The sequence below is a fragment of the Ambystoma mexicanum genome, chromosome 3p, assembly GCF_040938575.1.
Source record: "Ambystoma mexicanum isolate Mex_15411 chromosome 3p, UKY_AmexF1_1, whole genome shotgun sequence".
Lineage (NCBI taxonomy): Eukaryota > Metazoa > Chordata > Amphibia > Caudata > Ambystomatidae > Ambystoma > Ambystoma mexicanum.
Genome location: NC_090925.1, coordinates 694,484,762 through 694,510,229, shown reverse-complemented (window position 1 = coordinate 694,510,229; position 25,468 = coordinate 694,484,762). Strand labels below are relative to the sequence as shown.

Below are 25,468 nucleotides of genomic sequence, written 5' to 3'. Positions count from 1 at the left end.
TTTGGGTTTCAACAACTTACAGGCTTGCACAGCCGTCCTCTTTGTGATCGAGGGGCAAGCAACGGTTACACCGTTAGTGCTTGTCCTTCCAGGTAAATTTGCCCTTGCAGCGCGGGCAAAACCTAAAGGGCGTCCTCTCCATAGCGGAGGATATGAAATGTGATTACGACCTCGAAAGAGAGGGAGGGAAAAGAGAAAGGCATTCTTAGAGTGAAACAAAGAAATGACCACACAACCCCGCTCTCCCTACTGTGTTAGGCCAGCGAGGCCCGGCCACGTGTTTGGCAGTGCCGAAGGATCTCCTCCGCTCGTCCCTCTGTTGAAGATCTTGCTCGGCGGAGAACGCTTCAACGTCGAGGGGGTTGGGGGGGGCGATCTATGTATATGGTATTATATAGTAAACGACCAAGGTCGAGGAATTATTTCGCAATGTCTCTCGAGGAGCTCCGCATAAAGGCGACCAATAGCTGGGCGGGAAAAAACAATCTGAGGGACCTCGACGCATGAGGGATTGTGGGTACACAGCACGTCACTATAGGGATAGTGTTACAGACACGCCTTGTCGACGTCCCCTTTTCGACTACGAAAAACAAAATGCAATACTCTGCGGTGACCACTGGATGTCTCACTATGCACAGCATGTGATTCTAAGCAGATTAACAAGCATTAGAAATACCCCTACGTCCTAGTGGCGCCGGCGTGCGCGGCCCAAAACAACGTAGATAAGACACAAAAGTGTCGGAATTTTTCCTATGGAAAATGTCTATATAACTTACCGAGGATTCCCAGCCTGACGACGGGGAATATTCTAAGCATGTGAATCCATGAAAGATCCAATGCTGGAGAATATCTGAAACCAGTATTAGCGCCTCAGGTTTTTCCTCAGGATATCAAGAGGTACAAGCCCTTAATGAAGCCCGATACGACGAGGCCCTCCGAAACATTCTGTATGCTATGGCAGCACTTCCACAGTAGGTTATCACTGTATGCAAAGTAGTATTGTCGCCAGGCCGGCCAACATTTAGATCTCAGCCTCACAAGGGCTTCACAATTACATTCCAATACCAGATGTTCAATTGACTCCAATTTAAAGGAGCAGAATCTACATCCCAATTCCTCAATTGGGATTTGTTTCCTCCGATACAGGATGTCCTTGGTTGGTATGAGGTTCCACCTTAGTCTAAGTAGAAGCCCGCAATGGTAGCGGTTAGGGAATTGGAGGAGACAGATCAACCGCATTTATGTTCGTGGGCAAGATGGCTCATCGATGCAAATGAGTGAAATGCATCTGTGGTTACAATCCAATCGTAATCCAGCAGGGACGTTTCAGTTCGCAGGGGATTATTAATCAGGGTCTCAAGGTTCGAGTCAATATTGGATAGGATCGAATCACAACTACCCTTAAGATTTGCCAAATCTACTGACAGCTTCTCCCAAGAGGTGATATAGGGAGTTCGGGATAGGTGCCATAATCTTGGCATATAATGTTAGTAAGTGCCATTGTACCCTCGCCAGCAGAGAGGACGCACCTAACTCATACCCAATGGCCAAGCTTGGTACTGCGTTTGGAATGCTGAGTATCCGTCTCCAGATCCGACCCTCAATTCTTTCCAGGATTTCCATAGTGCCCACTGTAGACAACTCAAGCCAACAGATTAATTTCGGCACTAGCTTACCTTCGAAGAACCTAATTGCCAACTTCAGTGAGAAATGTCCATACTTGCGGTTGATTTTTACAATTTGCGATTCCAGCATCTTAGCCTTTTGCATCAAGATCTCAATACCCAGCCTAGATCCCTTATGTGCTCCGAAGTGGAAACCCAAATATCTGACGCTCACCAATGTTTTGATGGGGGTCCTTCAACCTGCCAGGAGTGGGGACTATTCTTAGTTTTAACTTTCGAGAAAGCCAATATTTTAGTTTTGGCAGGCTTAATGATTAACCCATTTTCTTTAGCATGCCCGGCAAATCTATTCAGAAGCCTTTGCAGACCGACCCTAGTTAGGTCGAAGATCAAAAAGTAGTCTGTGTATGCAAGCCATATAATTTTGGCAGTCCCTACTTTTGGGGCTAATCACCCTTCGCTAGCTAAACAGATCGCCATATCTGACATATATTGATTGAAGAGCCAGAGGGCTAGGACACATCCCTCCCCAACACCCCTGAAGCAACAAATTTATTCCAATAAATCCTCCTTCTGGCTTAAGCAAACTTGTATCCCGCTATTCTCATATACCCAAAGGAGGAGTCTAATTAAACCTGCCGGCATGCCCCATGCTGCCAATTTAGCCCAGAGTTTGCTGCCGACAACGCAGTCAAACGCGGCTGAGAGATCAATTGTGGCCATATATGTGCAACCCTTCGATCTTCTCCATGCATCCTCTTGAATGCATTTAAGGACTAGCCCGTTGAGGTTAGTCGCATGACCCTTACGAAAACCAGTCTGCAATCTATCAAGGGGGGGGGGGGGGACTAGTAAGGCCCATTCTTCTAAATGTGAGAGCAGAAATGCTGAGAAGATCTTGCAGTCGGCATCTATTAATGAGATGGGCCGATAGTTCTTCGGATCTGTTCTACTTCCACATTTATAGATAGGAATTTATATGGGCCTTACTCCAAGACAAAGGAGTCACAAAAAGATCTTTAAATTCGAGGTACAGCATATTGGCCCAAAGATTGCGGTCCGCCTTAAAGGTTACATTAGTTAGACCAGGTGCCTGTGATATTTTGCATTTACTTAGCAGAGAGTGAATAGTACTCGTCTCCAACTCGGGCTCCCACGTTAGGGTATCCAATTTATCAATTATGACCTTCTCCTCCTCAAATTGATCATTCATTGGCCTCCCAAACTTCCTTTCAAAAACTCCACCCAATGAAGTTCAGAGATCGAATTTAACTGGGTAACTAGGTAACCGCATAGTTGGGATCTTGCCCATTAACAAAGGACCAAAATGCACTCACCTTGGTGTTAATAACCCCTAACATGATTTCAGCATCCCGCTGTAGAAGGGCATTTTTTCTCATTTTACAGTAATTCTTGTACTCCTGCCTAGTTTGCCTTCTCCATCCCAGATATTCTATCACTCTAAACATCAGTTGTCTAAGATCCATCGGCATGGTCCGAGGGGTCTGTTCTGCCAAAATCTATATCTTTCTTTAAATTCTTACTAAATCGAAGACTTTCGATTTGGCTTGACCACTTCGATTATGAGCACCCACGTGGTGCCGAACCACTTAGTCTACAGTATCGTATCTTGGCTTAAATATTCAATCACTCATCTGCTGGTTAATTATGTTCGGGTCACTTGCCAAATAGGCTTCATAGACTGCTCTCTTCAGTTTTCACTATACAATGTTGCCACTTGCAACCTTGGTTACGGTTACACCACAGACCGGTTTGGAATCAGTGTCCCCAGCTCACCAGCTGGCGCTGCTTTGTTGTAGAAGCCAAGGACAGTACCACAGCGGCAAACAATTCTCCCCACCTTGACTATCAACGCGGGAGAGCCCAGGGTACCTCCGACACACAATGCAGGATTCTTCAGCCTTGATTCCTGGTCTTAATTTTCCTATTCTCGAAAGTTCATGAAAATAATAGTCTTGCTTTGAAAAGGTCAAGAGCACCTTCCTCCTTGCAATCCTATTCGGTGTTGCCGTCTCTTTCGCCTTGGTTAAACAGCCATCTTGCAACTGCTGCTTCCTCGTGTGCTTTGCCTTGCTCATAGTGTGCTCTGGTGGTCCGCCTTCTATCCGTGTGGGGAATTGTGACGGAAGTCAGGTGTGTGCAATGATCAGTAATTGCCTGACCATTGTATTGGGACATGTCAGGTATACGGCTCGGGTGTTAGTCTGTTTCTTTCACAGTGAGCTGTCTGTGAGAAAGTGTTTGTGTTGGGAAAGGGGCGGGGGGGTGAGTTCCTAAGTGTCCTAACTGGAAGGGTGGGGTAAAGGTGTTACAGGGAAGGGGATACCACGTCTCGCCATCCGATGTCCCACCCCCCCCACTCTCCGAAGACCCCCTCACCCAGGTGATTCCCCCCCCCCCCGCACTGGTCCACTCCCAGGAACTGGATCCAAAAGCGATGGCGGTCTCCTGGCCACCTGGATGACAGATCTCCGGGTACTAGCAGGCGAGACACCTTCAGGTTGCTCACCTATCACCGAAGGTCTCAGCATAGGAGACAGGAAACAAAGTTTCACTCTTTTGAGGGTGATTTTTTTTCATGTCCCAACCGGAAAAGCACATCCCCATTTTATTATAGATTCCCAATTTCTATGGAATTGCAGCAAAATATAGGATTGATTAAAATCAAAACTTGTGGTTCTTAGAAAGGATCAGTGGAATATCCCACAACTTCCAAGGGCTAAATATCTTCGAGAAAGGATTTCTAAGGATTAGCAAATCTAACCCTAAATGTTGTGCAGGTGATTGACAGAATTAAATGAGATTTGGAATAATGGAGTGAGCAAAGGTTTGCCCTGAGGCCAAAGCGCAGGCGCCTGCTCCAGACCAATAGGGAAGAAGTTAGTAACAACCTTTACCTTTGTGAAAGAAGGGAAGAAAGGGCAGTAATCTGGTTAGTGCTTACTCAATCCACTCAGATGGAGATGCCATTTGCTAGCGATATTGGACTCTTGGTGAGCACTAAATGGTGTGATGTGTGCATCTATATAATGGAGGTGGTGAGTGACATTTATAGCTGGCTAGTGGCTTCCATCTAGAATGTTTCCCGCCTGGATGTGGGTACGTGTATATTTTTATTTTTTTTATTTGTAACAAATTTTTCGGTTCACTTCACTGCTTAAAAGCTGGGATGAGGAAGAGGGACGAGAAAGTCAGTAGCATGCGATGGAAGGCTGCAGATGACTGGATGCTTCAAAGATAGGCATGCATGTAAAAACGATGCTGCGTTGCCCTTTGTCTTTTTCTCCATTTTATTTGTTTCTGCAAAAACACAATACATTTGTGCTGTCCTTTGGAAACAAAATTTCACAATAAGGAAAAGTGAGATGGGATCATTTTTAGAGATCGCTTTCTACACTTTTTTTAGAACCAATTTTTATTATTTTTTCAGTTTGCAAACATCACACCCGGTTATAAATGTCCAAACATCATATGCATTAACATGTATTTACCACTGCCATCCCCTTCCCCCTTAACTCGAACTTACTCTGTTGCACCTTTAATTATATTCCTCCAGGGGCACCCCTCCTTCCGTGCTCCCAGAGGTATCATTTTGGCTTGGACTGGCCCGGGTGGGCTCGGTTAATGTGGCCACTAGCTGTCTCCAGGCCATCAGCGTTCCCACTTATCATCCTCCCCCCTGTAGGCCACCTCATAACATGCTGCTGTTTCCGCTTCAGCCCATTTCATAAGGTCATGCCACCACACCTATATCCTGGGTCTCTGGCACGCTTTCCACCCCTTAGCTATTCTGCATTTGGCCAGAATGTAAGCCAAGTGCTTAAGTTTGCACACAAGCTTCATTTTACGTAGTCTAGTAAACCCTCCCACCATGCATGCCCACACTGATTCTACATCTAAGTTAATACCTTTCTCAGAGAAGAGGTGGGTGACCTGTCTCCAGAAGTTCCGAATGTCTGGACATGTCCAAAACATGTGCATCATCTCTGCATTCGCTTCCCCACATTTGAGGCACGTTTGTGTTTATGTGCTCTTAAATCGGGGCATCTTTTGAGGGGTCATGTATGCCCTATGGATTACATATAGCTGAATCTGTTGCAATCTAGCGTTCCTGGACACCTTCTGGTACCTCTGTGCTCTTTCCCATTGCCCATCCTGCATGGGATCCCCCGCGTCGTCCTCCCACTCCCGTCTCAACTGGGTCACCTCCTTCCCCACCCTGGACATTACCAGTTCATAAATCCGGGATACCTCATGCCCTCCTTCCGAGATATCATATATTGTCTATGGCCGAATCGGGTTGGTTTTCTAGTACTATTTCAGACCATGAAGCTCTTATCTGCCTTACCAGTCTAGTGTGGGTAATATATTGCCCAGTGTGTACTCCAGTTTCTTCCATTAGTTTTATGAATTCCAGTGCCCTCCCTTCCCGCCACACATCTCCCAGTGAACCCACCGGTTCCCAGTGTCTACGTATCGTCTTTCTTAGTAGTTTGTCCACTCCCCTCAGCACCACTATCAGCACTTGGGGGGAGCACAGAGTTGGGTTCTCCATGACCTGGCATGCCTTGCGCCATATCTTCCATCCCAATTCTAACAGCTTCAATCGCCCCTTTAGCTCTGATTTGGGCAGCCATATCAGTTATTTCAGGAAGAAGGGTGCGTATTCAGACCTCAGCAGTCTGGACTCTAGTCATAGCCACTTGGCCACATACTGTAGTTGCCCAGCCAGATGGTACATCTCGAAGTTAGGCAGTTTTATGACCCCTCTCTCATACGCATTATGTAACTTCCATAAGGCAATCCTATTTCTCGTGTTGTGCCAGTTGAAACCTCTACATACGGTCTATAGTTTACCAAAAAAAAGCATTTTGGCACCATATATGGGATATTCACAAAAAAGTGCAACAGCCTAGGCAATACAACCATTTTCAACAATGCCACCCTTCCCATCATAGCCAGGGGGCGTTTAGCCCAGAACTTCATGTTGTTTTCAATGTTAGCTACTGCTTTCTCTGTGTTGTGTTTGTGTTCATCTTCTACTACATGGTAAATATCAATCCCTAAGTATCTTAATGTACTAGTCTCCCAGGGTATTTGTAGTACCGGTAGGTTATCTTGCGCAATTCCTTTGTATCTCCATAAGGGAAATATAGTTCGCTTTCTACTCTTAAGAAGTATTTTGGAGTGCTGTATATCACTGTAGATGTTTATAAAAGTTCATTATGATCACAAGATTGTGAACCTTCTTTAAATTAAACAATTGAAGACTTCTGCTATTAGCAGGCATACGGCAAACTGAATGATGAATGCGATAAAAAGCCCTTAAAAAAATATTAAACACACATCTACTGAGTGTGGTAAAGTTGAATTGAAATGCAATAGCAAAGAAAACAATCACCACATATTGCAGTACTGCATGAACAGTTCGCATCACGCAGCAAATCAAGCTCACCTTTCATTGTTGAGTGACTGTTCATCTGCGGATTAAAGCAAACTCTGCAGCCCCACCATGGTCGTCGAAGGACTTTTGCCCAAACTACATCTCCAACTTGATGTTTAACTGGGATAAGTTTCTTATTAGCTTCGTGCTAGAAAAACACAACAAAGAGAGAGAGAGACTCAATTTGCGCACCATTTTAGTTCTAAACAAATATGGCACAGAAATTAGGGCTTGCAGATCATTTCATTCAATCACTGTTCTTTTTGCATAAAAATTGGCCATTACCCTGCCACTATCACAGAGAGGTCCACCAAAAGAAGATGTTATGCGCCTTTCGTTAAAATGCATTTCTAATTTAACCACATCAAAATTAGATTGACATTCCAAATGCCTCAGCCTGCCCCAACACAGAATATTACCACAAACAGAAACTAGTGTAACGAGCCACTCTTACACCTTAACTATTACAATGGTTTCTTATATGTCGGTCTACAAAATCCTATCCATTAACTACAAATAAAGAATAAAGCAACAAGCCTCATGTTGGGCCTCAAACCTAGGGATTACATGAAACTGGAACTGCTAACCCTTCATTGGTTCCCTTGTCAAAGCACACATCGACTTCAAAATCTGTTGCCTTACCCACAGAGGCCTTTGGAATATTGGGCTGTTTTATCCAAAGCGAAAAGTAAAACAATACTTTCGTACAAGACACTTGCGATCCTCAGGCACCAAACTCTTGTTATTGCTGCTTTCAGGCACAATAAACGGGCAAAACTCTGGAATAATTAAGCCTGAGGTGCAAATACCTCCCCCCGTGAACCAAAGAATGTAAGCGAGTAAGAACCTCTGATAAGGCAATAAACATGGATACTCCCTTTAAGTGCCCTTCACCTCTTCATCGTTAATGAAATCAGAACAAACAAGAGGCATTGCGAGGGCAACATCAGCAGTTCACAATCTGAATACTACGGTTATACCATAGGAACAAGCACTTCAACAATATAACAATAGAACCCCCCAAGGAAAGTATACGGCTGTAGCACAGATGCAGGACACACATCAGTTTAGTTGTATGAAAAAGGAACACATGCCCCAGAATAAAAATAGAATTGAGATCAGCAATCTCACAGAATGGAAAGTGCACAAGCATTGACACAAGAGACAGGCTGCAAACAACGAAAAAAGATAGACATACCAAAGAATAGAATGTGGATACAGATTAGAAGCTAGCAGGAAGGGACATATACCCATACAGACTAGGAGCGTCTGGAGACTACGTCTGGGTGGTAGCGGAGGGCAGAATAAATCAACATAACATAAAATAAGAAGTAATCCATGGTTTTGCCAGTGTTATTGTTGTTAGGGGGCAAAGAAACAAGTGACTTTGTGATGTCATATATATCAATCGTCACTATTGTTTTATAAATATGAAGCAACACTATGCCCGTTAAACCATGAATACAATTTTTCCGAAGAGTACACTAAAACGTAAATCACAGATGCTTATAATTTTGAAATATTTAGCGCCTGGCATTTTTGAGTTACCTAGGATCCCACATTTTGGTTATGTTAAGTTACTGGAATTTCAGCCACGCAACATTACCATGGTCTCCATTACTCTCAAAGTCTCGAGGCACTATCGTGAATCTGAAAGAGAAGGTGGTGGGGAGTGGTTAGGGGTTTAGCGGAAAAAGACAGTGTTGTGCTCCACTGCTAGTAGAGACAGGAGCAACTGTTGTCAGTGCGGGCGAGTTATCGAGGTGCTTTGTGGCGTTCCCCCGGAAGTCTAAATTTCCAGATGTGAGACCTTTGAGGGACAGGGAGATCTGCGTGTTGTGGTTGGGTTTTAGCAGTTGGTTGGAGAGGTGTATAGCTGTGACTAAAGTTGTAATAGGCCAAAGTATTGGTCAACCAAGCAACTCTTCTCCTAGGCTGCAGGCCGCAGAGCAGGATGTATTGGGGCGGCCAGTTCGGCGCTGACATTTCGGCACAGGAGTTGGTTTGGCACGGCCAGTTCTGCATAGGGACGTTACACCACCAGGTACTCCACTCCTTGGTTCCATGAAGAAGGCTGTGACCCACTAAGGCCGAAACGTCCTGGGACTCCCTTACCCTTGTGGTGTGGCGGGGTCCCCCCCAGATCCAAGTAGAGATTCATTTCAGGGACGTCGATCAACTATATATTTTTTGGTCACCCTTTAGCCTGGCTTAGTTAGACCTATCCAAGGACTTTTACCTTCGAGGATAACTGTCTACAATTAGAAAAATGAAATGTAGTAGCAGCAACAGAATGTCGTTATACTTCTGTTAACATGCACATGTATGACTTTGTCCTATCTTCTTTTTTCTACATTTTTCTCTATTTAGTTTTATATTTGTTTACATTTTGTATATGTGACTTTGGTGAATAAATGTACACCTGTATATTTTGTACTTATAATTTCTTTACAAAAAATATGTAAAAGAACAAGGACAGTCACTTAATAAAAGCTGTTCTTTTACAGACTAATGGTCTAGCACAAGTGGATTATTATGGTTCTCTTATGTACTGCTATCCTTGGTAAATACACAAATGGTGATATCCAAGGATAACACATTGTCGTTAAACCTAGGCTGCAATCAATAAGCGGCAGTCGGCTTAGACTTTTCCAGTCAGGACACCCCCACTCTTTGTACCCAAAGTATTGGTCCTAGCAGTAATTTTGTATCAGCTAGTTGGTGAGCGCTGTGTGTGGAGTAATGTGCTTAAAAAGGGAGGTTAGGGGGGTGTGGCCAAGATGGTGGGCTAAGCGGACGCGGGCTGCGTGAGCTCTGTCCATATGAGAGGGAGCCACAGCTTTAAGGACAAATCGAGGTTGACGAGTGCGGCCAGAGGGAAACAGAAAAATGGACTGTTATTCAAGCCACTCACGGAGAAGCTCAACAGGAGGATGAGATACAAGTGGCCCTTTCCAACGAGGCCTCAGTTCCACATACGGAATGAGGAAAAATTGTATTTCAGTTTGAGGACGGGCTGAGAGTTCTGAGCATTAGCCCTGGGATTCCCAAGAGTTCGGAGAGTGGGGGGTGGGTGCCTAGGCAGCACGAGGGAACTTGAACCTCCAATGGTGGGGCTCGAAAAAAAGGGAAGATGTCGTGAAGTAGGTAACAGACCCGGGCAGGATCCGCATCAGGTATGAATGTGAGCCTCATTACTGGGGACGGAGGAGGTTGGTGCAGGGGATGGGGGGGAGAACAAGGGGGAGTAGGGAGTGGTGAACACAACAGTGTTCGAGCATGGATGTCACGCTGCACTGGACGGTGGTACCAGGCATTGTCGTGGGTGGGGTATTTGATGCTAGTATAGGTGGTGGGGGGAGACAAGAGCTGTGCAGGAGAAGGGGCTTAGTTTGGGGACGGGAAGAGTGGGAGCAGATGCAATTAATAAGCGATATATAGTCTAGAATCATGGAATGCAAGGGAATGTGGGGGTCTACACAAAAGGGAATACTCATTTTAGTACCATGCGGTGGCGGGGTGCAAGAGAGTGGGGGGGTGGCCATTCTTCTCTGTGGAGCGTGACCCGTAGGGGCGGTGTGTGACGAAGGGGAAGCTGGGGAGTCAAATGTACACATTGGCATCGGTTTATGCGCCTGATCAGTGCCAGAAAAGGTTCTTGGAGAGATGTCTAGCGGAATTGTAATGGTTTGGGGAGGGAGAACTGATACTGGAAGGGAATTACAATCTAGCTATGGATCCGGACATGGACCAATCAGGCGAGATCGGGGGGAACGCAATGGGAACAGTGTCCAAACAACTTAGAAAGAGGATTGAAGACGTGGGCATCAAGGATGCGTGGCGAATACACCACCCACGGTATAGGGATTATTAATTTTATTCGCACATCCACAAAACCTATTCCGGGATCCATTATTTTCTGGCAAAAGAGAGGGTTGCGCAGGCTGCCACGAGTGCACATGGGGAGCACGATGAGGAATACTTCCTTAGAGATAAGGGGATACTCAAGCAGGTGGAAGGCGAAATTAAGAGATTTGTAGGGGGGGTAGGAGGAATAAAGAAGCTATAAGTGATCAGTGGGATGCTTTTAAGATCAGGGTCAAGAACCAACTAATAGACTCCTCTTCCTCCTGGCCATCGAACCGCTAGCAATTGAACTTAGAGCTAGCACCAACTGGACCGGTTTTGCTTGGCCAGGAGGGGGAGAAGATCGCCTCTCGCTCTATGCGGATGACCTGCTCATATACCTCAGCAACCCGAGCATCTCGTGCCTGGCTGTCTCCCTTATCCTCAGAGAATATCAGTGCTTTGCGGGCCTAAAGGTCAATGATGCCAAAACCATCTTCTTCCCGATTCAGGGTGGCGAGCCAGCGATCCCGGGGACCTGTCCATACCACGTCTCTATTAGGGAACTTAAATACCTCGGTATACGGCTTGATCCGACACTCGAAAGGTACCTCCAACTTAACCTTCAACCAGTAATTGAGCGGTTTAATAGAGACACCCCCCCACTGGCTATCACTCCCTCTGTCGCTAATGGGCCGCGCCACACTATTCAAAATGATGACCCTCCCCAGACTGTTATATGTCCTCCAGAATGCCCCATTCCCCATCCCTTGAGAAACCTTCGCACTCATTGACAAGAACCTGCGCACACTGCTATGGGGTGGGAAACAATCCAGGATCGCCCTTGATACGCTCCAGAGATCAGTATGGGAGGGAGGCATCGGGTTACCCTGCATACGCACTTATTACCTGACCACACAGATAGGGGTGGTGAATGATTGGATGCATGCAGACCACACACTACCGCACACCCGCATTGAACTGGAGACCATGGCCCCATTAACACCGCTGCAAATCCTCTATGCCACCCACGATCAACTCCCAGCGCTGCCCAAAATGACCCACCACATCCGGCGCGCCTGGCGGGACGCGCACAAGCTAATCGGCTGGAAAGGACAGCCAACATTGACACAACCCATATGGCACAACGCGCTCCTCCCGGAAATAGTGAAAATGGGCTCCTTTGATCACTGGCAAGCGAAGGGAATACACACACTAGCACATGTGATACAAGGGGGGCACATCCTGGGCTTTGAAACTATGCGAGAACAATTCGACCTTGCACCCATGGACCGGTTTCGGCATGCGCAACTGACCCACGCCATCCGCACCGAATTCCCTAACATGACGATCATACCCCCCTGCTCTCCCATTGAGACCAATGTTCTCCCGCAGCGCATCTCCTCTAAGGTCATCTCCACCCTCTATCAGGCCCTTAACTCATTCGGGGCGGCACAGCTTGACGGGCTCAAAGCAAAGTGGGAAAGGGACGTAGGACCCCTGGAACCTGAAGATTGGGTGGAAGCACTAATGTTCCCCAGGGAAATTGGCATAGAATCCAAGCTCAGACTAATACAGTTGAGGATCCTCCATCGCTCATACCACTCACGCGCCGTAATGGCCAGATGGGGTGGAATAGAAGACGGGACTTGCATTCGATGCAAAAACAAACTCGCCACCTTCTACCATATGATATGGGACTGCCGGGTGATACAGGTCTTCTGGGTGGACTGTATTAACACAATCTCAGCCGCTCTGGCGACACCAATCCCTAGAGATCCCAAGATGATACTCTTGGGCATTGGGGGGGAAGTAGATCTATCTAAATATGAGAAACTGTTTCTGGCAATTGCGTTGGGGACAAGCAAAAGACTTATCGCAGCCAATTGGGGATCCGCCGACCCACTGAGTCTAAACCGCTGGAGTAACGAACTGGACAGGTGCGCAGCCACAGAGCGCCGGATTTATAACGCACGGGGCTGCCCCCGTAAATTTGAAAAAATATGGGGAAAATGGCTAGATCTCCACTGAGACCAGCGGGTGGGGGTACACTGGTAGTACTGTTGACACTGTTTGCCGGCCTCGACCTATTGACGTCCCGCGGCCCATGACCCGGGGGGCTCATGATAGTTGTTATTATTGCCATGCTGTCTTCATCCTATGCATACCGATGATTCATGTCTCATCCATGTTTGTTCCTTTAAGTTGTGTTGTTTAAACTCAATAAACAGAGTTATAAAAAAAAAAAGAACCAACTGGACCTAGAAAAGGAAATACAGAGGCTGGAAACAGCCCACAAGTTGAAAGGATCAAAAAAGGTTGCTAAGGAGTTGGCCCATGCGAGGGGACAACTTAAGTAACTTGTTGGCAGAGCGGTGGAGAGCACTCTATTGCAAAGTAGGCAAATATTTTTTGAGTATGGGAACAAGTTTGAAAAGGTGCTAATAAAGAGGATAGATCCTGCCCCTTTTTGGTGATAGGTGAAAACGTGATTCTGGGCATGTGCCCCACCTTCATGTCTAACATTATAAAAGTCAGAAGCATTGTTCATTGAGGCTGCCAGCATGGCTATACTCAACATCCCTCAGTCTGAGTCTTTGCCTATTATTAAATTCTTTCTGGACCTTAGAAGCGATCCACAGTTGGTCCCCAGTGAATTCATTGTTGACCTACTAGAAATCGCTCTCACGAAAAATTACTTTAGGTTCAAGGAAGGTTTTTTATTTACAAGTCAAAGGAACTGCGATGGGCGCTGCATTTGCCCCTAATAACGCAACATTCTTCATGTGATTCTTCGAAAAGGTCTCCATTTTTGATCACTCTAATCCCTTTTTGCAATCAATCATTTTCTACAAGAAATATATAGATGACATTATCATCATCCGGGACAAAACCAAGGGAAACTGAACAATTTTTGGCATGGATCAACTCCCAGAATGAACACCTTAGGTTTACCATGTCCTCTAGCAATACATCTATACCTTTTTTGGATCTCCAGTTAAAAACTAAGGATGGAGCCATCGCTGTCGACCTTTATCGTAAAGCCACTGATCGTAACACAATCTTACATTTTGATAGCTTCCATCCACAATCTTTGAGAGAAAGTATCCCTGTGGACAATTTTTAAGGGCCAGACGAAACTGTACAGATAAAGATTTCGTGTCTCAAGCCAATACCATAGAGAGGATAGACTATCCCAGAGGGGCTATCCTCCTTACATATTGCGACAATCACGTAAAAGGGCACAATACCAACATTGTGAAATATTATTGGCCAAAAAAACCCTGCGATAATTTGAACCAATCATGCATGGTCTGTGTGTGCTATGACCTACAACACGCATCATGCCAAAATTAAGAAAGGGATTGGGAAGCATTGGCACCTGTTGCAAATTAATATACCAGACCTAGAGCATCTTATTTACGCCTTTAAAAAGGGTCGGAATTTGAAGAGTTTGTTATCTGAGGCAGATAGTCTTCAGGCTCCTCAGACAGCTAAAACCATAACTGAGATGTGGGGAATGGAAAAAGTTACTGGTCATTATCCATGTGCCAATGTTGTCAGTGTTGTTCTACTACTGCGACCAAAATTGTGACCATTAATCACAAGTCGTGAAAAGCTTAGGGACCATATGACGTGTAACTAAAAAAGAACGTAGTTTACGCTGTCACATGCTCATGTGAAAAAACATATATATAGGGAAAACATCTAGACCTATTAAACTCAGGATTACCGAGAACAAGTCCAGAATCAGGACTCACAACTGTTCTTCACCATTAGTTGCTCACTTTATAGAGCAGCTACATAATTACGAGGATTTACGATGGTAGTGCTTGGAACGTATATTAGGGCCTGACCAATATGCCACAGCCAATAGACACGCCTCACGTGAACACTGGTGGATATATAACACCCAAAGCCATATGTTGGGCTTGAATGCCCAGGAAGAATGGCAATCAGTGTTCAACAAATAGATTGCCTGGGATTCTAGCTGAGCGGGTGATATATCTATCTTTGGCTATGTTGGTATTTTGGCATATTGTTCTTTGATTTTACACTTTTTGCATTAGGCATTCAGTGGCCTTTTGCTTCTGCGGCTGCGCTTGGAACGCCCACTCCCTATTGAGCGAGCGTGCGGACATGTTGGAAGACATAGGAGGTACGCCTTCTCTTTGCTACGTCGCGCACGCATGAGGTAGGCAATAAACAGACTCGCGTACTTTCAAGTTTTAGGATCAGTCTAGCCCTTTTTTCTTTTTCCCTCGACTCACTTGTAATGAGACACGGTATACGTGTATTTAAGTAAGGACGCGTCGCACAGACGGCAGCCCAGCACTTCCGGCCGGTCTGGTTCGAGCGCGTCCCGTTTCCATGTCCGTTTTGGAAGGAATAGGTAAGCTAGAGGGCCTCTTTAGGTAGATGCCGGTCAAGTGGCACAGCGAGTAGAGCACTCGCTTTGACATTCGTGCAGATCCTGCTAACGCAGGTTCGAATCCCGGCAGGGCCAAACTCAGCCTTTCATCCTTCCGAGGTCGATAAATGAGCACCACACACCGTGGGTAATAATAAGCAGCGCTCAGATACCTGAGGGTTCGTAGCGCTATATAAATGCCATATTATTATTATGCTGTTTCTCCTCGCCTTTATCTCTCTTTCGTGCGGGGGGAGGGAGCTACCATCTGCCCCCTAAACGACGACACTAAATTGGGATTTTGAGGAGCTATAGACACTGTTCACTGCCGTTTTGTGAATTTAGCTACCGCATTAATTGCGGGTAGCACTCTTCTGCCGCCCCAACTTCCTGTCAGTAGTCGGCCAGTTAGTCGGCCGCTGTATGGGTTAGAACCCCTCCTGCATGTACTGTTCAGGGGTCCATAATTTGATTGATTTTCTGTTTTTCTTTGGTGGTTTTTTCATTGTTTTCTGTGTGGAACTGCACACAGTTGTGTTCACGGGCTATATTAACATACATACCAGTGTTCCCTAGGTCTCTTTTCGATCGCATTGGAGTTTTAGCGGTCCAACGACTGAGGAAAGAAACAACACATTTAATTACTGCTTTGGTCGTGATGACATCCAAGTCAGAGGCGTTTTCCAGGCTTCTATGCTTTGTCTGTCAACCATTAGATGGCATAATTTGTTTATAGGTGAGTGGTACGTTTGGATCTAGATGTTCGATTCCAAATTTTATTTTTTACTCGCATCTTTTAGTCACCTAACATGGGGCTCTATCAGAGGCGTTGTTACAGCACTTGCCTTTAAAATGCACATTAATCCATTCTTTATACCCTAATTCATTTGAGATCTCTATTTGGCGTGGCCGGATTGCCAATTCCTGGATTTACAGACAGGCTTCCAGGACCAGCCCTTATGGGGTAGAGATTATGGTAATTACCTCTTATGTATTGTGTCACATGATATGTTTCAACCGTCTTGATATGGGATAAGTGCCACTTGTTACACGCACAGATTGCCAGTATTTTAACTTGTTATTTATCATGTGTTTTTCTTTTTTCCCCTTTGTTTTCGACAATTGATTTTAGGAGTAACATGTTCATTTTTCATGTTGAAATATGTATATGTAAAAGTTTTTAAACTAAATCTGAGTTTGACCAGAAAGACACAGATGAATTATCAAGAACCAATGAAGTCTACGGGAATGCTTGTCCTGATGAAGATGGATTCCATCTGCATTTCATGTTAGATGGTTTATTTTCCATCGAAACTACTATTTTCTTACGATGCCATGTTTATTATATTGTCTGTTAATTGCCCCATGACACTTTAGTAGTTGATGCACAGCAGCCCACGGTTAGATTTTAGTGTGTGTGTTTCATTGTCTCTTTTTTTTTGTTCTTTTTGAATTGAGTTTTTTCAAGTTTCATGTTTGTTAATTTGACTGTTACCATAAATGTGTCTTTCTTTTTACATGGTCTAGTTTGTTTTATTGGCATATATTTTTTCTAGATTCGTTAGAGTGATTGTGGGTTCCCCATTCAAGTGATTCCCTTCACTCGTCTGAGGTACCCTACTCAGGACGCTCAAATTAATATTCAGGTCTAGTGTGATTTATTCCTTTGTAAACTGTTGTAGCAGTCAACACTTGAAACTAGCACTTTCTCACTATCACAGTATGCACTTTATTATATAGTTGTATGTCATTGTCGTACATTGGACAAAAGTTTTAGATGATTTAATATTCTTTTTAAAAGATATGAAATTGAAAAAATTATAGTTTTTTATATAATTTCTTGTATTATGTGTGGCGGCCTGTTTCGTGCACAAGGGTACTTTCCCTCCTCTATTCGGTGGAACAATGGTTTTTGAGTGAACACATTGACTTTTGTATATTATTGTTTGTTGCTTCCCTTCAGCCAGCGAAGTAGCGGAAACCCATCCACTGTTTTGCCTTATTATAGGTAGGTACATTCGAAAATAAGGGACGCTACATATTTTTATTTAGGACAACATAAAAACAAAGGAACGCTTACATTGCACACACCATACAAAACATCGAACACAGCTCCCTGACATAAGAAATTTCACCCACACAACATGTCAGAGTAAGGCCTATAGCAATGGCAAAAGGATTCATTCTTTTCAAAAATGTAGGTCACATCATGCATTACAGATGGCTATAGGGCTCAACTCTCATGGACAATCAAAAGTGCTGGGAGCACAGAAATATAGTGCCGTGTGTAGCTCAGAAAGGGAGTGCTTGGGCAGAAGCCAATATGCAGCGATTCGGCAGTTTAGATAGCAGACTATATTATTTTTCAACAGTGTTGCTTACAAATTAACTTGGCATAAAATAAGAGAAAGAATAAGCCAGGCGAGATGACTGAAAAATACTGCAGATAATCTATGTCTTGGACACAGTGTGCTAAGAAATATGAAGCAAATAGAACAGCTATTTACTAGATTTAAAATTGCGAAAACATGTGTTCCGATTATTATATGATGTCATTGAACTACTGTGCAAGGCTTATTTTCTATAAAAGTGCATTCAAACTGCACAAACTCTGTGTGCTTGCATGGGTAACTGATCCCAGCCGGCTGAAGAAAAATAAAACTTTTGCTGTCTGCACAATTCGGTCTCTGAAAGGGCTTTCATTGAGTTATGTTGAGAAGACACATCCTCAACAATAGCAAGGCAGTTGAGGGCGAGAGAACAAAGGGTTTATAGAAAATTTGGAAGATAAAAGGGGAAGGTGGTGGGGATGGTGGGAGGCAAATGAAAGTTTATCCATGAATCTTCGCCGACCTCTATAGGCGGGTACCATGTGACAGAGGGGCAGCAAGCGTACCTAGCGGGGTGGTCTGGACCGCGATTGACAGCCGAGCAAATGGAGCGATTTGAGGAACCAATAGTTTGGGAGGAGGTGCAGCAGGGGAATAGCACAGTTGAAACCGCACAAGAGTCCGGGTGAAGATGGATTAACAGCAGCATTTTATACAACTTTCAGCCGGCTGCCATACAAAGGATGGGATTCATGATTTCCAAGAGCGGGGCAAAATATGGTCAATGGAGAATGCGCATATTACTCATCACGAAGCCGGGGGAAAACCTGCAGTTGAGCTCCTCGTATAGGCAGATAGTGCTCAACATAGACGTTAAATTGTATACAAGGGTGCTAGCAGCGAGACTTGAGGAAGTTCTACCATCCTTAACAGCACAGGATCAATTTGGGTCATTCAGGGGCGGAATACGTTTCATGACATAAGAAGGGTCCTGCACATAATTGACAAGGCCATGAGGAGGGGAGGAGCTACACCTGCATGCTTGTTAATGCTTGATGCAGAAAAGGCATTTGATTGCGTTAATTGGAGCTTTATGAACCAAACGCTGAGCAAGGTGGGGGTGAGGCCAAACTTCTTGAGGATGGTCCAGGCAAACTACCAGACTCCCCTAGCTAGGGAAAAGTGGATGGGGGGTAGACAAGGCAGTTTCCAATTGGGCGGGGAACAAAGCAGGCATGTTCACTCTCTCCCCTGCTCTTTTCGCTAGTGATGGAGCCATTTGGCGGGTGGATAAGGGAAAATAGTGAGGTGCAGGGGGGCGGGGGCGTTGCTACAAGGGCCATGTGGGAGGACGTGATCTGGAGGAGCTCCCGAGATCCTGAAATGATCCTGGCGGAATAGTGCATAACGACGTGCCTACGACTGCTGAAAATACACGTCGGTGTGTGAATGGTCTGACTGCGCTTGGTGAACTTTTGGAAGGCGTGGGTGGAACGGCGGTGGAGTTTTGTGCGAAAAAGATAAGGAGCGCCGGAGACAAAAGACGACACAAAATGGCCGACCAACGACCGGAACAAAGGAAGCAGCAGGCCGCACGATGATCGAGCAATAGAGGCGTACTGTGTGCGCATTTGCAACTTGTGCAGAACACAGGTCCTCTGGGTCGTGTCTAGTAGAAGGTGAGGCCAAAGGCGAAGCAGCCCACCTTAGACGACTTCGCCAAGACGTCCCCCGGTCCGGAAAATTCCAAGAGTAAGGACAAGTCGCCTATAGGCGGCATGATGGCGACGGGTACCAACCAAGAGGTCCTAGCTGCGATTGCGGACTTAAAGGCGGCTTGGGAAGCTAAACTTGAACTGGCCGTAACTGAACTGAAAACGGCATTGGACCTGAAGGTCGGTGAGGTGCAGGAGGAAGTGAATCTACTCCGGCAGGACGTCAGGGCCTTGGCGGAGCGCACGGAGACCCTCGAGAAAGAGGTGAGCCCGAATACCACGGATTGTGCCTCCCATAAGGCCGAATTGCATGCCCTGGTACAGAGACTGGGCAACTTGGAGAGCAGAGCGGAGGAGGCGGAAGGACGCGCCCGGCGAAACAACATTCGCATTGTGGGCCTGCCGGAGGGATCAGAGGGCCACGATCCTACGGAGTTCATGGAGTCTATGTTGCTGCAGGAGATACCCGGAGGAGCCTTATCTCAAGGATTTGCGGTGGAACGTGTGCATAGAGCTCTAACAAGGAGGCCGCCGCCAGGAAACCCGCGTAGGCCAGTAATAGCCAAAATCCTTAATTACCGGGACCGGGAGAGGATATTGGAACACTTCCGCAAGGGAGGAACGATTACACGAGGAGCGGCGAACATCACGGCCTACCCGGACTATACCCTGACTGTCCAGCGTAGCCGCATGAACTTTGGGACGGTAAAGCAGAGATTGAGAGAGGCGGGCCATAAATACATGTTGCTGCATCTGGCAAAATTGAAAGTTTTTCATAAACACAAAACTTTGTTTTTTGAGACTCCGGAGGACGCCATGGGATGGCTCGACGCGCAGGGATGACCCCAGGAGCCTGACGTTCGGACGGGAAGAGGAGACGGAGGAGATAAGTAGTGCACGAGGAGGGTGCCACAAGATGGCACGGTATAGATCCATGGGACTTGATTATAGTTATTTGCGCTGCCTTCGGGAGAGAAGGTCAGACTGTTGCACAAGATATTATGAGCACTGTTACTTTTACTGTATTTAGGGGAGCCTTGCAGAGCGGATCTCTTTACCCCACTTAGTAACTTTAGTTAAGTGGCCATTAGGGCGACTTCACCCTACTGAGCTCTGGGCATTGGTTGGTGCTTGCAGGGCTAGATGTGGGGGTGCCTGAGTTCCGAGGATGGAGCTGGGCAGCAGTTGGGGTGTGTGATGTTGGGGTAGAGGGTGGGGAGGGAAGTGGGGAATTTGTGGTGTATATAGTTATGGGGAGTTTGAGTTCGTACAAGAAGCTACAAGTCAAAGTCAGAGGGCTGTATCTGTATCGCGTGGGCAAGTGAGATTCGCTACACGGAAGGGGGGAGGACACTTATGAGCTATGGGGGACCTTAAGATCGTAACATGGAATGTCAGGGGACTCAATAGTTACTTAAAGAGGAACAAAATCATGATGTATTTGAAAAGACAGAAGATTGATATTGCACTGTTGCAAGAGACGCAAAAGTTGGAACTGGTGGGGAAGAAGTGGAGAGGTACTGTAGTAGGCTCTCCGTATTCGGCCTACGCTAGGGGAGTGTTGGTCTGGGTGGCACTGCACGTTCCGCTCCAACTTACACAAGAAATGGTGGATACGGAAGGGAGGGTAGTCATATTGAAGGTACTGGTGGAGAATAGGGAGGTGTGCATTATAAATATGTATGCCCCCAATCAAAATACAGCGGCATATTTTAGGACCCTGTGTACCAACCTGGGTGCGTGTATGGGGGGAGCGGTTATTTGGGGAGGGGATTTTAACTGCGTGCTCAACCCCAAGGTAGACAGATCCGATGATAAGATTGATAGGCCCACCCCAGCGGCCAGGGCATTGCAGACACTGCTCGACGACTTCGGGCTGGCAGATGTTTGGAGGCTGAAACATCCTAATGAAACAGTACTCGCACTACTCAGCCCCGCAACAACTGCATACGAGACGATTATTATTTTTTTGCCACACCAGATGTGGTGATAGAGTCCACCCAAATAGACTACAAAGCGAGGGTCCTGTCGGACCACTCGCCTCTGGTTCTGGGCTGGCAGTACTGCCGCCCTAGAGCGCGGATACCGATGTGGCACCTCCGGGCTTAGGCGCTCAGGGACCAGGTCTTTAGAGAGGATATCAGGGATGAGATCACACATTATTTCGAGGAAAACACTGGCAGTGTGGATTCAGCGGGCACGCTCTGGGAAGCCTTTAAGGTGGTATTGCGGGGTGCTGCTATTGCTAAATCAAAGGGCCTACAGGGTGGGGTCCTAATGGAGTTAGGGGAAGCCGAAGGTGAACTGGGACGGGAAATCAATAGGGCAGGAGGGGATGCGGAACTAGTACTCAAACTGCAGCAGCGGTGTGCAGAGCTTTGGGAAAGGCTCTGCAACCTTAACTATAAGAAGTATGTTGAGTGACAACATGCAGGTGGGGATAAAACCGGCCGCCTTTTGACGTGGTTATATAAGAGCGAAACCCCTAGGCCCTCGATTAGGACGATAACCAGAGAGGATGGGGAGGTAATGGACACTCAAGAGGGAGTCAATGAGGCATTCTCAGACTATTACAGGGCATTATATGAGGACAAAGGGGGGGCAATCGAGAGGAGATAAGAGAAACTTTAAGAGACATGGAATTGCCTAAGATTAGTGCCGAAGAAAGGGAGGAGCTGGATGCACCGATTACTCTAGAGGAATTGGAGGAGGTGGTGAAGCAGTTGCCCACCTGTAAGACCCCGGGTGCGGACGGACTCCCTAGCGAGTTTTATAAAGCATATAGAGAGGAGGTACCCCCCCCCCGCCCCCATGCTAAAAATGCTCAATGAGTCTTTTGAGGTGGGCCGGTTGCCGGAATCGCTTAGAGAGGCGATAATTATACCGCTTCCTAAACCCAACAAGCCAGGGCATAGCTGCGGCTCCTACAGGCCTTTGTCAATGTTGAACCAGGACGGCAAGATATTGACGGCAGTCCTGGCCAATAGGCTGCGTAGAGTTATTAGTAAACTGATACACCCGGACCAGACAGGTTATGTCCCCAACAGGAATATAACCCACAACCATAGGCGACTACACCGGGTGATTGAAGAGGGGAACAAGAGTGAGGGTGAAATGGCGGTTGTGTCCCTAGATGCAGTCAAAGCTTTCGATTCAGTGAGGTGGCCATGGTTGCTGGAGGCCCTGAGGGAATACGGGATGGGGCCGGGCTATGTTAGGTGGCCGAAATTGCTGTACAGTGAACCGCTGGCTAGGGTATGCACAGGATCGGTGATATCCGTGAGATGGCAACTTAGCAGAGGCACCAGACAAGGGTGCCCCTGATCCCCGATGTTATATATTCTGGCCCTGGAGTCCCTAGCAGGGAGACAACAAAAAATGACTCAACAAAAAAGGACATTGACAAACCCCTGGAACCGACAGAAGTACTCTGAGCACCACACAATCGGAAGTATGGACACTAGCAGCTGCGCTAGTCGTGGGGGGGGGCGAGGAGCATGCAAAGTTATTAAGGGAGCGGGCGGAGGGGACAGCTAAATCCTCAAACGGCCTCGAATGCAAAAAACGGGCACGTACCTCCTGAGGCACAGGGTGTACAAGCATCCCGTCGTGTAAGATTACACAAGCCCAACCGGTTCAATCCAGGATAGAGATACCAACTAACCAATACCACCAACCATTTCCTTCTCTGCATACACCTCTCAAAGGCCAAACCAAATACAACCACAAACCTCCAGCACAGCAAACCGCACGAACTTCATTACACTGCAACAACAAAACAAAAAACACACAGACTCGCACATCAGCACACAACGACTACCGGCCGCATACACCCCAGGCCCAGCCGACGGAACCACCGGGCTGAGGCTGCAAACAGTACATCACTGCAATCTTGCACTTTTCCAGCCTCCACCCACTAACCCACCTCTCCCTCCCTCTTTCAGAGCCGCCAGGGGACCACTCCGGTGGTGATAGTGCGCGGTACAAATGACCTTTAACATTAACAATATGACATGATAGGCATTGAGGTGGGGGGAGAGAAACACCTAATATCCTTATATGCTGACGATTTGCTATTATATCTGAAATATCCGGAGGAAAATCTTCAATATATTCTAGAGGTAATGGAAAGGTATGCAGAACTGTCCGGCATAGCGGTGAACCCCCAAAAATCGAGCATGTTCCCATTGGGTAGCTACAGAGGAACCCCTCTGGAGCGATTGCCAGTGTTGTCGGTACCATGGGCGGTTGGCTCCTTCCGCTACCTCGGAATAGATGTGTATCACACGGTAGAGGAGGAACATTTGCATAATACCGAGGTGGCTGTGGGAAAAATCCGTATAAGTATGAAGTTTTGGGAGAAGTTGCAGCTGGCGATGATGGGCCTGGGGGCGATGCTCAAAATGGTGGTCCTGCCCAGCCTCTTACATTTTTTCAGCAATATTCCGTACATGATACCTAAAAAGTTTTTTGCCAAGCTGAATAGTATGTGCAGAGACTTCCAATGGTATGGCACTCGGAATAGAGTGGCGCTATGGAAGTTGCAGAACTTCTATGAAAGAGGGGGTATTAAGCTGCCAAATTTTGAGGCCTGTTATGTAGCGGGCCAGTTGCAATATGTGGCCAAATGGCTCTCTGATGAGGTAACTCCTGAATTTAGGTTGTTTGGACAGGACTGTACTCCGTTTTACCTAAAGGAAATTATTTGGTTGCCTAGATTGGAAATGAAGGAGCGCCCGGGTATGATGTTGCTTGGGTGGAAGATGTGGCGTAGAGTATGTCGACTGATGGAGAACCCGTACCCGTGTTCCCCGCAAGCGCCGCTGGTGGCCTTGGCAGGGGAAGACAAACAACTAAGAATGATAATCAGGACCAACTGGGAGTCGGTTGGGCTGGTTACATTGGGAGATGTCTGGCCAGAGGGGGTCATTAAGGATTTTGAAGAATTAGGGGAAGAGGCAGGCTTGCACAGAGGCCAATATGTGTCATATCTAAGGCTGGTGCAGATTATTCGTAAAACCTGGCCTGAGACTGTATTGGCGGAGGAGCCAGACGCCACCATGGGGACAATATATGACATGTCAGAAGGAGGGCACGAGATCTCTAGAGTGTATGAGATGGTGATGACCCGGGTAGGGAAGGATCTGATGCATTTGAGGCTGGATTGGGAAACAGAGGTGGGAGCACAGATGACCGATGGGATGTGGGAGCGGGCTATGGGATACCACAAGAAAGTGTCCAGAAATGCCAGATTACAACAAATACAGTTGTACATAACGCACAGAGCCTACATGACCCCGATGAGAATATCCAAGTTTGAAAATGCGGGACGACAAGCGTGCCCAAAATGCGATAAGGAAGATGCTGATATGACACACATGTTCTGGTCTTGCCCAGTGATTGAGAGTTTTTGGGGGGAAGTGGCACAAAAACTAGCGGACAAAGGGGTCACACTCAATATAGATACGGCCTGGGCCTGCCTGTTGGGAGGGTTTCCCAGACCACGGAATACTAAACATGTTGGGAAACTGAAGGGCTTGGCATATGTGCTTGCAAAACGAAGGATTGCCATGGGCTGGAAGCAGTGCCATAAGCCACTGGTCGAGGTATGGTGGCGGGATTTGCAAAAATGGGCGGAGGCTGAAACGGTGGTATGGCAGGAGGCATGTAGCAAGTGTGGGGAAGAAGAAGTGAGTACCTTGCTTGCATGGAGAGTGTTAATAAAAGGACTGTTTGGCACAATAACGGACTCTGCAGTCTCAGAAGAAAGGGATACCCTGCCACACGCAGCAGATATGGAATGAGCAAGATAAACAAGCTCTTGAGGGGGGAGGGATTGGGGGTGCAGTGGTGTTCATTTATTGATGTTCATGTGTTTTGTTGCAAATAACGCTGCTAGTTTGGTTTGTGTGGTTTGTTTGGTTTAAAAAATAATAAAAATGTATTTAAAAAAATAGTGAGGTGCAGGGGGTTAGTTGGGCTAACTCACAGCACAAAATCAGTTTATTCACCGACAACGTGGTGCTCATGGTCGCCACGCCAGAAACAAAGCTCCCGGTGATAATGGACGAGATGAG

General features: G+C 46.5%; 1 protein-coding gene across 4 annotated transcripts in view; it reads right to left on the bottom strand.

The window, feature by feature from the left end:
- NSD1 (nuclear receptor binding SET domain protein 1) overlaps positions 1-25,468 on the bottom strand; it is a 1,891,114-nt gene that overhangs the window by 1,516,418 nt on the left and 349,228 nt on the right. For all 4 annotated transcript variants that reach the window (XM_069651497.1, XM_069651498.1, XM_069651496.1 and 1 more), the window contains exon 3: positions 7,102-7,237. In XM_069651497.1, coding sequence (XP_069507598.1) covers positions 7,102-7,237 — 136 coding nt within the window. The remainder of the gene's footprint in view (positions 1-7,101; positions 7,238-25,468) is intronic.